The following is a 12,942-nucleotide window of genomic DNA, read 5'->3' on the forward strand; positions in this document are numbered from 1 at the left end:
GCATATAATTCATCAAAATACATTTAACAACATAGAACATCATAAACATCAACAACAAAATCATTAGCATCTTATAATCATCATAAACAGCTTCTTAATCAACTCATAATCGAATTCATAATCAAAATCATAAACAACTTCATAATCGACTCAACTATTGACTTGACAATTCAACTCTTAACTCGACTATGCAACTCTTAACACCTTAAATCATCTTAATCATCTGGACAATGCAAAAGCATGTGGTACCATTTCAGGGCATCAAGCCCCCAACATATTTTGAGCGTAAAAAGGCTCCAGGGCATTGTTAGCCAATATATTTTACTAGCTGTAATAAATGTGGTCAAAGTATAGTTGACCTAGATTTAAAGAAGATTCGAACAGAGTGTTGTATTGAAAGCAAATATGGGTTCGAAGATGGTAGAAGACTTCGATAAAGCAGTTTTCGAAGGTGGTTATCAACGGTTATTCTTTAAGTCAGTTTGTATTTTAAGTTTGTTTTCAAATAAGTAAAACTGTCAACTTGTGGCAGTTGTAGTTTGAATTTCAAAGAAGTGTAGTTATTTCTAGACTTAGTATAAATAGTAGTTTTTCATAGGAAAAACGGGTCACAATTCCATCATACAAACTTACACTCAAAGTATCCGTATGGAAGCGAGAAACGAGTCACAAGTTGCAATGTATGAATCTGTGTACCAACTCTTATTTAATCAATGCAATTTACCCTTTTTTCTTTAAGTGTTCTTGCACTTTACTTTGTTAAGTTCGATTGAGTTCAAGTGGATTGAATTCGATTGTTTTTATTGTATTTCTTATATTTTCGACACCAAAACACAGAATTTCTAACAACAAGAACAAACACAATATGTCCTAAGATTTACTGGTTGATCTTGCAAGTTACCATGTGTAAACCAGCGGTTGTTTACGAAAATCCAACGTAAACAAATTGGCACGCCCAGTGGGACTGTTTGTGTTTTTTTTTTTTTGTTTATAGTTTTTGTTAGAGTTTCTTTTAATTCTGGTTTGTTTTGTTGTGTATGCAATTAAGAAACAAGAAATTGCTTCTTAATATGACACGCGCTAACAACCAAAAGAAAACAAATCCAACATCTTCAAATGAAGATGTGGATCAAGTGACGGTTGAAGATGATGTTTCATCCCCAGGGAATGTTAGAACATCACAGGCTGTTCCGATTAGTAATACAGTCACTCAAACATCGTCTCAGGCCATGCCTTCGATGGCCACAGTAATTTCTCAAGCCATACCTTCGATGGTTACCCAAACTTCCCATGATTATCCAAATAATACTTCTATTCAAGGAGTTTGGGATCATAGATCAATGCCATATGGTATGCCATCATCATTGATGCAAGGCTTACAAACTAGTGGTAATATGTTTTCAGAGAATTTAAATGTATCATTACCACAACTTTTTGGTCCTGGGATATCTACAACATATAGAAGTTCCCAACAAAATTTAACCAACGCTTCTATGGCTGCCATTAGGCAAACTATGGAAGAAACTAATCATGATATGGTTAATATGATGACCCAACAAATTGGTACTGTCATAAATCCTTTAATTCGAGACACCAATACTAGTTATCAACGGTTGTCTGATCAAATGGAAAGAATTGCCAATTTCTTTGGCGCTCCACCAATCCAAAATACCCAATCGCCTCAAAATCGAAATTTGAGGGCAATTGAAATAATTGCTGATGAACCAGTGGTTCGAAATCATGAAAATATTGTCCAACCACAAGTAGTACAACCACAAGTTCAGGCAGAACCTGAAAGACAACCCATTTTGGTTAACAGAAACCAAGATGCCGATCAAGTGGTTTTACAAGCCCGTCGAAACAATTTCGATGGTCAGAATAATATAGCGGGTATTGTCGAGGCTTTGTTAGCCCAAAATGGTTTGAATATGGGTTTACATAGACCAAATTTTGTGTCTCCTTTGTCTGAGTATGTTTTAGACGCTGAATTGCCTAGAAATTGGAAAATTCCGAAGTTTACCAAATTTGCTGGAGAAACTAATGAATCTACTGTCGAACACATTGCTAGGTTTCTCATGGAAGCAGGAAATATTGCAGAAAATGAAAATTTGAGAATGAAATATTTCCCAAGTTCTTTGACAAAAAATGCTTTTACTTGGTTTACAACTTTACCTCCTCACTCAATTTATAGTTGGAACCAATTAGAAAAAGCCTTTCATGAACAATTTTACATGGGTCAATCTAAGATTAGTTTGAAAGAATTGGCCAGTGTTCGACGTAAAAGTCATGAGACAATCGATGATTATCTCAATAGGTTTCGTCTCCTTAAGGCTAGATGTTTTACTTCTGTTCCAGAATATGAATTGGTCGAAATGGCTGCTGGTGGCCTCGATTATTCTGTTCGAAAGAAATTAGATACCCAGTACCTAAGAGACATGGCCCAATTGGCAGACAGAGTTCGACAAGTTGAAAGACTTAAAGCTGAAAAAACTAGAACTCATAACAAATTTCCTAAAAAGGAAAAAATTGCCTATATAGAAACAGGAGATAGTGAATCCGAATTCGATTGGGGTTTAGATATCATTGAAGACAATGATATAAACCTAGCAGAATTAAAAGATGGACCTCCATATGCTTGTAAAATGTTGAGGCCATCCAATGGAAAAAATCCTGAAGATCCCAAGAGTGACAAATATCCTTCTAAAACTTATACTTTTGATATTACTAAAAGTGATGAAATCTTTGATCTTTTAGTTAATGATGGCATAATATTAGTGCCACCTAATATGAAGTTGCCTCCTTTGGAACAAAGGAAGAAAAGAGGATTTTGTAAATTCCATGGGTTTTTAGGTCATAACTTATCTCGATGTACTCGTTTCAGGGATTCTGTACAAAAAGCTCTTGACGAAGGGAGGCTGAAATTTGGAGAGAAATCAAAACAGCAAGTGGATGGAGATCCTATGAAAAAGGCAGAGTCCATGTTTGCTGATGTTTCTGCCAATGTGGCAGAATCCATGTTTGCTGGTATTTCTATCAATATGGTGGAAATTTCAGATAATATTGATACAGAAATGGTTACTGAGGACCATCAAATTGAAGAGCCAGTGGTTACTGAAGATCAATTGGCCAAGGAAATGGAGAAAGCATATCCAAAGGCTGAAGAAGATTTGGTTGATTTTTTAAACCGATGTAAAATATCTAACACCAATGCTATGCTTTGTCCTCGATGCAGTGCAGTGTTCGATAAAGAAGCTGCAAAAGCAGTTGAAGGATATCAACCTCAAACAAAACGTAAAGGAGGGTGGTTCGAGAACCGTTCTAAATTTGGCTTTAACAAAAGAGGTGTTCCTTACAAGATGAAAACTTCAGAGAAGTATCAAGTGAAGAATCATAAGAAGACGTTCGTTCCTTCATCGAAGTCTCCTATTGATACTTGGGTTTTCTCTGGGGGCAAGAAAACTGGTCATTCTGCGCCTCCAGCACCACCAACAAAATGGGTAAAAAGAGCTGTCAAAGTTCCGGACCAACCGGAGAGTTCTAATCCTAACAAGTATGCTTACAAAAATAACTATAAAGGTAAGAATCCTATGACTAGAACTCAATGGCGCCGTTTTCAACGCCAGAAAAAGGAAGGAGTTTTGAAAGATGTCACTAATGATGACAAAAGTAAGGGAAAACAACCAATAGTTTTCGAAATGGTTAAAAAACCAGCTACTGAAAGAATTTTCCCGCCATTATCTTCTGCTTTAAACATCCCCAAAGGGGATGATGATATTCTAACTTCTACTTTTTCAGATTCTGAACCAAGTCTTGACATTATATGTGTGGTTTCTGTACTACCAATTGAATATGCGTATGATGTATCTTCGAAGACCAATCATGATGATGAATGTGATTTCACTGAGGAAATGGCTCGTCATAGGCCTCTGTGTTATTATGTTATGAATAATGGCTGCATCGAAGATCAACATGCAGTGTTCGAGAAACCTGATGATAGCATGAAGCTTCATTTAAAGCCTTTGTTTATTCAAGCTAAGTTAAATGGTGTTGGAATTAACAAAGTGTTAGTAGATGGTGGTGCTACTGTTAATCTCCTACCACAATCTTTTCTAAGGAAACTTGGTATTTCTGAATGTGATTTGAAACCACATAATGTAGTGCTCACTAATTATGAGGGCTCTACTGGACAATCTCTTGGTGCTATCGAACTAGAATTGGTAGTAGGAAGCATAACCAGAGCAACTGTGTTTTTGGTAGTTCCTTCTAAAGCCAATTTCAATGCATTATTAGGAAGGGAATGGATCCATGCTGTAGGTGCAGTTCCTTCTACAATGCATCAAAGGATTGTGATTTGGAGGAAAGATGGTTTGGTAGAGAATATTGAGGCTGATCAGAGTTATTATTTCAAAGCTGAAGTTGCTAATCAAGATATCAACAAAAAGAACTTTGACAAACAGCTTCAATATATTGCACCATTCATGGAAAATGATGCATCAAGTTCTATGACTAAAGAAGAAAAATTCTTTGTAAAACTTGCACCAGAATGGGGTTTTCGTTGGAAAACTGCATTCGATGATGACTTCGTAGTGGTGAACAATGAAGATTGCCATGAGAAGATACCTGTAAAGGAAAAAGATTTGCTGAAGACAAGAAGTACTTCGTACAAGAGGGTTACTGATGACCAAGAATATTCAGCAAATGGAATCTCACCAACTGGGTGGGATATCAATAATTGATCGATGGTTGAGCCCAGCATATGGGAAAAGATTACGGCTTATGTAGCCGAGAAAAACTTCGATTTGGCTGAAACAGCCAAAGAAGAAGAGGTCTTCGATGCTTCAGTAGAAAATAATTCTGATGACCTCATTGATGATAAAAAATTAGACTGTATTTATGATGATGAACCTTTGGGTTTTGAAGAAGATCCAATGGGATCTACAATAAAAATGAAGGCCCAAGATCCTCTTGAAGAAGTGGATATAGGAGATGGTTCTGTAAAAAGACCAACATACATAAGTTCAAAGATTCCTAAGAGCTTCAGAGATCGAATTGTGGCGCTGTTGAAAAATTACAAGGATTGCTTTGCTTGGGATTATCATGAAATGCCTGGTTTGAGTAGAAAGGTAGTAGAGTTGCAATTGCCAATCAGGACAGACAAGAAACCAGTGAAGCAAATTCCAAGAAGGTTTGCACCAGAGATTCTACCAAAAATAAAAGAAGAGATCGAAAGACTCCTCAAATGTGGCTTCATCAGACCTGCAAGGTATGTTGATTGGTTAGCTAATGTAGTTCCTGTTAAAAAGAAAAATGGAAGTATAAGAGTTTGTATTGATTTTAGAGATTTAAATCTCGCCACTCCTAAAGATGAATATCCTATGCCAGTAGCAGAAATGTTGGTAGATTCTGCAGCAGGTTTCGAATATTTGAGTATGCTTGATGGTTATTCAGGTTATAATCAAATATTTATTGCTGAAGAAGATGTTTCTAAAACAGCATTTCGATGCCCAGGGGCATTAGGATGTTATGAGTGGATAGTAATGCCATTTGGTCTTAAAAATGCTGGTGCTATATATCAAAGAGCAATGAATTCAATGTTTCATGATTTTATTGAAGATTTTATGCAAATTTACATTGATGATATTGTTGTGAAATCATCTTCTGAAAACAAACACTTAGAACATTTACGTTTATCATTCGAAAGGATGAGACAATATGGATTAAAAATGAATCCATTAAAATGTGCGTTTGGTGTTTGTGCAGGTGATTTTTTAGGATTTGTTGTCCATAAAAAGGGCATCGAAATCAATCAAAATAAGACTAAAGCTATAATGGAGGCTAAAGCACCCTCTACCAAAAAAGAGTTGCAGTCTTTATTAGGCAAAATAAATTTCCTCAGAAGATTTATATCTAATCTAAGTGGCAGAGCGCAAGCATTCTCGTCATTACTTCGATTAAAGAAAGAGGAAATTTTTAGATGGGAGCCTGACCACCAAAAGGCATTTGAAGACATAAAGTCATATTTATCTAATCCTCCTATTCTTTCACCTTTGTTGAAAGACAAAAAGATGAAGTTATACATAGCATCATCTGAAAGAACTATAGGGAGTATGTTAGCACAAGAGGATGAAAATGGTGTAGAAAGAGCCATTTATTATCTTAGTAGAGTTTTAAGTGATGTTGAAACAAGATATCATCCTAGTGAGAAATTATGTCTTTGTTTATATTTTTCATGTATGAAACTTAAGCATTATATAAAGCCTTTTGATGTTTATGTTTATTCCCATTTCGATATTATTAAGCACATGTTATCTAAACCTATTCTGCATAGTAGAGTTGGTAAATGGGCTTTGGCACTCACAGAATATTCTTTAACTTATCAATCTTTGAAAACTGTGAAAGGCCAAATAGTGGCTGACTTTATTGCTGATCATTCCATTGAAGAACCTGTGACTGGGGGCATCGAAACATTTCCATGGACATTATATTTCGACGGGTCTAGTCATAAAAATGGTTCTGGAATAGGTATAGTTATTGTTTCACCAACAAATGAGGTAACCAAATATAAATTTCGAATTAGCCAATATTGTTCGAATAATGAGGCAGAATATGAAGCCTTAATAAATGGTTTAGAGATTTTGCTCGAACTGGGGGCGAAATGTTTAATTATTAGAGGTGATTCTGAATTAGTAATAAAGCAAATAACAAAAGAATATAAATGCCTCAAAGAAACTTTGATAATGTATTACACTATAGTTAATGCATTACTTAAACATTTTGCTCAAATTGAAGTTCAACATGTTCCTAGAGCAGAAAATCAAGAAGCTAATGATTTAGCTCAATTGGCTTCTGGGTACAAACTTTCGAAGGAACAAGAGCAAGAGGTTATTGAAATTAAAACAAAGCGTAATTCGATAGATATTGTGCCTAACAAATTGTTAAGACCAAAACTTGGGGGCATGGAAGCATCTCAAGGATACCTTCAGAGTGAAAAATTTTCTGAAATTTTGGTCATTAACAATTTGGATGATAATGATTGGCGAAAACCCATAGTCAATTTTTTGGAAGATCCAGATGGCACAACTTGTAGGAAAGTCAAGTATAGAGCCTTGAGTTATGTGATAATAGGCAATGAATTATTTAAAAAGACTCCAGAAGGAGTTTTACTTAAATGCCTTAGTGAAGCAGAAGCATATTTGGCTGTATCGAATACTCATAGTGGTGCTTGTGGTACACATCAAGCAGGCCATAAAATAAAATGGCTTTTGTTTCGACAAGGTGTTTATTGGCCAACCATGTTAAAAGATTGCATAAATTTTGCTAAAGGTTGTAAAGAATGTCAAGAACATGCTGGAATTCAAAAAGTACCAGCTAGTGAATTACATTCAATAGTGAAACCTTGGCCATTCAGAGGATGGGCTTTAGATGTAATTGGGGAAATCAAACCTAAGTCATCCAAAGGCTACAAATATATTTTGGTTGGAATAGATTATTTCACTAAATGGATAGAAGCTGTTCCACTAAAAGATGTTACTCAAGATGAAGTTATAAACTTCATTCAAAAATTTATTATTTATAGATTTGGCATACCAGAAACTATTACTACGGATCAAGGATCTGTATTTACTGGTCGAAAGATGGTAAAATTTGCTGAAGAAATAGGATATAAGTTGTTGACTTCAACACCATATTATGCTCAGGCAAATGGTTAGGTAGAAGCAGCAAATAAGAATTTGATTACTATAATCAAAAGAAAAGCTAGCCAAAAGAAAAAACCCAAAGAATGGCATGAGTTTCTTTATGAAGCTTTATGGGCAGTTCGAACTTCTCCTAAAGAATCTATAAATACTACTCCTTTTCGATTAACATTTGGCCATGATGCTGTATTGCCAACAGAAATCTTACTTCAATCTACTCGAATTCAAAGACAAATCGAAATTCCAACAAATCAATATTTGGATATGATGTTGGATGAATTAGTAGATATTGATGAAGAAAGATTAATGGCTTTAGAAGTGCTTACAAAGCAAAAAGAAAGAATAGCAAAAGCCTATAACAAAAGAGTTAAATCGAAATTATTCCTGCAAGGGGACTTAGTTTGGAAAGTTATCTTGCCGATGGATAAAAAGGATCGATGTTTAGGAAAATGGTCTCCTAGTTGGGAAGGACCATGGAAAATTCTAAGAGTTTTTTCGAATAATGCGTATGAGATCGAAGAATTACAAGAAGATCAGAGAATTATACGCATAAACGGTAAATATTTGAAAAAATATAAACCGATGTTACAAGAAATTAAAATTACACAAGAGTAATTTGATTCGAAATAAAAACTTGGCATTAATTTAAAAATGCCAACTGATGGGCTGGTTACATCGAAATGCTTAAAATGGAAAAACCATTACAAAAGAAAACACAAAGTACTTAAAGACTAAAAGCATTTAAAGATGGTTTTCACCATTCAGTTACAATCCCAAAACGATCGAGAAACCAGCGAATTTCTGTATCGAGACGACACTTGAAGCAAGCATTGACCAAGTAGTATTCATGATCTGGCCCAGGTAAAAGTGAATACCAACCTCCAATTCTCCCATCTCCTGCACAGTTGTGGTAGTTGTTGCAAAAACGACGCCTAGTAAGCCAAATAGGCATGGGCCTATTCCACCAAGGATAGCGAAATCGATAAGTTGAAGTTCCTCCCAAAATGTCGCTTCGAAATTCTGCCAATCGATGTGTCCATGCAAGATCTTCGAAGTTTTCGAGGATGTTTTCTGGCATAGGCATGGAGAGCGCGTTGATGAGAAGAAGGTAGTACCTTGCACTCAGAGAGCCAGTGGTGTTGATAGCAGTAGTAAGGAGGCGTTTTATTTCTTCAATGTTTGGATTAGCATCCAACATGTGTTGAGTGCTTCGAAGAATACAGAACATGGCGTTGCCATGATTCCAGAGTCTAAGTTTAAAAGCAAACTTAGAATGAGCCACCATAGCATTGTTGTACCATTCATTGGGGTCGTAGAGGAAGTAGAGGACATCATTTCCAAAAGCCCTAGAAACTTCAGAATCCTCACTGACGCGCCAATGCCTGCTATTGGTATGGCGAAAAGCGAAAAGATCTTTCCTGCTTTGAGCAGCAATCTTTGCAGCAATCTTGACTAAAAGATCATCACTCAGATTATCAATGGTGGTCATGATGATTTAAGAAAGAAAAAGCTTTGAGTAAGAAGGATTTTTCAGACGAAGACGAAACAAAGAAAAGAGTGATTTTTATAAAAAGGAAAATCATATTTATAGTGGAGGGAAGTTGAAAGAAGTGGCTCAATCAAACGGTTCTTCTTGCTTTGAAGATGATGACACGTGGGAACAGTTATTCCGATGGCCAATGGTTACTTAACTTCGTAACCTGAGGGAAGTTTTAAAGGTTTTTTTTTTTTTTTAAAAAAAAAAAGGATTAATCTGTGTTAAAAGGTCATTTATTTGTTTTATTTCTTTTCAACTTCCTAGGCAAGTTTAACTTGTTGGGTTAAACAAAAAAGTTACTTTTTTGTTTCCTCATCATTAAAATGTCTTGGAAATTGTTCCAATCTTATTTGGATTTAAATAAAATTTAAATTCGATATAAGAAAATAAGAAAGGAATTTCGATGATTGAAAAGAAATTGTCGTTCGAAATAGAAAATGGTCCACGAATTGTTATAAAGACATTACAGACCAAGATATTCGATAAGGCTGAAATAAAATAAAAGTCTTAGAGAATAAAATAGAAACAGAACTAAATCTCAAATGATGAGATGAGTTTCTCGATTTGGCTCTTGTATTCAGCCAGTTGAGTATCGAGAGCATGGTTGTCACTTGCAAGTTGAGCAATGGTAGACTCTAGTTCCTTGGAGAGCTTGAATTTGTTAATAGCTTCATTGGCTTCTCGATTTCTGGCTTCATCCTTAGCCAAAATTTCAGCTTTTTGAGCTTCCAGTTCTTTAATTTTGGCATCGATGTCAACCACTTGCTGCTTCGCATTGTTTCTTTCTTGCTGAAGAGTTTTAAATTTCTCTTGGAAGGATGACAGTTCGATTACAATTTGATCATGATGCGCTTTCTTCTCTGCCATTTGAGCTTGATCAGTTTTCCTCTTCTGGAAGTTTTGATTAGCACTCTCCAACATTGGTTCAAGATAATTAAACAGGTTTCGAAATTTCCAACCAGTTGGGAGAGCACCAAGTTTTTCAATTAAACTCCTAATTTCAGCAAGAGCTCCAGCATCTTTTTCAATCAACTCTAGCAAGTTGGCTTCGATGATCTTCTTTTGAAATTCTGCTAGCAGGTTGTTCTTTGAAGTCTCAGAGGGATTTCCCTTGGATGAATCAGAAGTTTGGCCAGTGCTAGTTGAGAAAAGAGTATTACTCTTAGCTATCAAGGCAAAGGCATTGAAAGGATCATCTTTGGCCAATCGATCGATTTCTTCTAGATCGATCATAGGGGTATCTTGTTGAGCAATCATTTCTGCATCACCAGGAGCATTTTGTCGAGTAGTTATGTTTGTATCTTCAGTAGCAAAGTTTGATACATTATCTCCAAGGGTGGGTGCAGAATAAGATTGATCATTGTTGAGTGATTCATCATTTACCAAGTCATCAGTGGGTGTTTCTGTTTGTTGTTGTTGAGGAGGATCCACTTTAAGACCTTCTGGACTGCTAGCATCATCATGCTCATCTTCTTTGTCTTCAGCAATTGGTGAAGTGGTCTTCGAAGAAGGAAGAACTTGCCCATGTTGTGATGGATTAGTTTGTTCTTGTTCGATACCCTAAAAAGAATAAGATCAATGCTTAAAACAAGATACTTAGAAACATTGCGTATAAAATATGGTTTTGATAAAATACCTTCGAACCATTATCACCAACATGTGAATGAGCACTAGAATGAGAAGTCTTTCGAAGACGTTTGAATGGTTTAGATGGTGAGATGGGGGGAGAACCTTCAGAAGCTTCCACTTCGACTTCCTTTTCTTGGACAAGTGAAATTTGTTCTTGTTTTCTTTTCCTTCTTCCTTCAGTATGGACTTTGGGAAGTGTTACTTTGGAAGCTTCAATCTGTTCTTTAGTTATCTCCACCTCGCTATCATCATCAGAGAGATCGACAGTTGCTTGTTCTTTCTTGTTCTTTGATCTAGAAGATCTTTTTGATGAAGTTGTTTTCACTTTGGGTTCCTTTGATTTAGAAGGTTCCTTTGATGCAGTCTCAGATTTCTTCGATTCAACTTCTTTAGTTTGGGAAGCTTTCTTTTTCTTCTTGTCAGACTTGCTTTTCGAAGTGTTCTGGGTGCTGGCATCATCGAGCTTTGCTTCTCCTGGAGTTAAAGGCAAAGCTGAAATATGTGATTATACAGATAAGTACTATTTCTTCTAAAAATAGTATTAATATATTTTAGTAAAAGAAAAATCATACCCATGATACTGGGAGTTTCGATTCGAACTTGGGATAATTCATAGCCAAGTTCACCATTATATTGGTATAAATGGCATTTAGCATAGGTTACTAAATTATTTTGTGGGAATTTGAAATTATAAAGTAACCATTTTGGGTATGGTGGCCTAAAGGCCAAAGCAAGATTACAAGATGGAAGTTTTGCTAGTTTCATTTTCTTTTCTAAAACATAAAGATATTTATTGGGTGTTCCAGGGGGAAAAATTGTTTCTGGAATTTTTTCTCGAACTTTATCTCTCAGAGTTTGAGCAGCATAATATACTGTCCTCTTTGGATGTAAAGGGTCATATGTTGTTTGATAATATCTTTGAAATTGCTGAATTTCTTTAATGTGCGTACCTCTAGTCTTCTTGTCTTTGTTCTGCAAAGTGTGAAAAGTACTGGTCAGTTGAGGCAGCAATTCATCAGGATTCCCTCGATTGGATTGGCGTGTGTAATAATTTCGCCACCATCGAAAGAATGCTTCAGAGCATGCAAATGATGTTGAGAAATATGTAGGCTCGAACACAGTTGTTTTCCTGGCTTGAATTATGGATTTCCACACAGGTTCGATCAGAGGAATTTTCCATTCACTTATACTTTTGAACAAAGAGCTGGGTTTCGATTGAACCATACCAAACTGTCTAGCTACATGGTTAGGTTGATAACCATATACTCCATAAGGACTACCAGGTGTAAGTCTGCTAGATAGATAGGTAGGGGTCAAATAAGCTTCCCATATAGCATTGATTTCTGTTTTGTTGGCTGCTTTCGAAGTAGTGGGAAAGTCCTCTTTGAACCAGTTAGGTCCATATTTCCTAGTGGTAAATGGTGCCATCATAGGGGTGAAAATGGGACAATCAAGCAGGGTTTCATAAGCATTCTCAAAAAGTTGTTGTGAAGACTTATTCCCATCGGGGTGAAACATAGCTAAGCCTATACCTTCAGTGGTCTTGTCTGAGTATGCTGATGTGTAAGAGGAAGGTAGGATCGAAGCAAGTTTTGATCCAAAAATGGCTAAAAGCCATAGTTGGAACAACCATATGGGTCCTGATACAACTAAATTCCCACCAGTTTGGGGATAATCTCTAAGATTATTAGTTGTATGGTTAAGGGTTTCATACAAAGAACCTAGAATCAGTTTGCTTAAACAGATATCTGTTCCTTCATGTAATTGACTAGCTAGACACATGAATTTCTTAGGGACTTGTACTGACCTTGAGCAAAAAACATGCATAGATAACCAGTAGGTCAAGAAAGCTACATGTTCATCTGCAGATACTTCAGCACATTCGGTATCATGGTTGTTAGCTATAAACAAACCATAGGCAGGGCTATCGAAATTTACTGAGTATTGAGAGGTGGTAACATATGGATTAAAGGTGTATCCAGTTGGTTTTAAGCTAGTAAGGCCAGCCACATCTAAAAGGGTAGGAGTGAGCATTCCACATTTCAAGTGAAGGCTGTTGTTCGATGGGTTCCAAAAATGTAA

General features: G+C 36.1%; 1 protein-coding gene across 1 annotated transcript; it reads left to right on the forward strand.

Moving 5' to 3' along the window:
- The first annotated feature begins 309 nt into the window (after positions 1 to 309).
- LOC146937561 (uncharacterized) lies at positions 310 to 8,392 on the forward strand. Its single transcript, XM_085751821.1, has one exon. The coding sequence runs from the start codon at positions 1,038 to 1,040 to the stop codon at positions 4,734 to 4,736; it is 3,699 nt and encodes a 1,232-aa protein (XP_085607947.1). The 5' UTR covers positions 310 to 1,037; the 3' UTR covers positions 4,737 to 8,392.
- Positions 8,393 to 12,942: the final 4,550 nt, after the last annotated feature.

Source organism: Medicago sativa, chromosome 3 (assembly GCF_051527215.1).
Source record: "Medicago sativa cultivar Bolivia chromosome 3, Bolivia_mono, whole genome shotgun sequence".
Taxonomy (NCBI): Eukaryota; Viridiplantae; Streptophyta; class Magnoliopsida; order Fabales; family Fabaceae; genus Medicago; species Medicago sativa.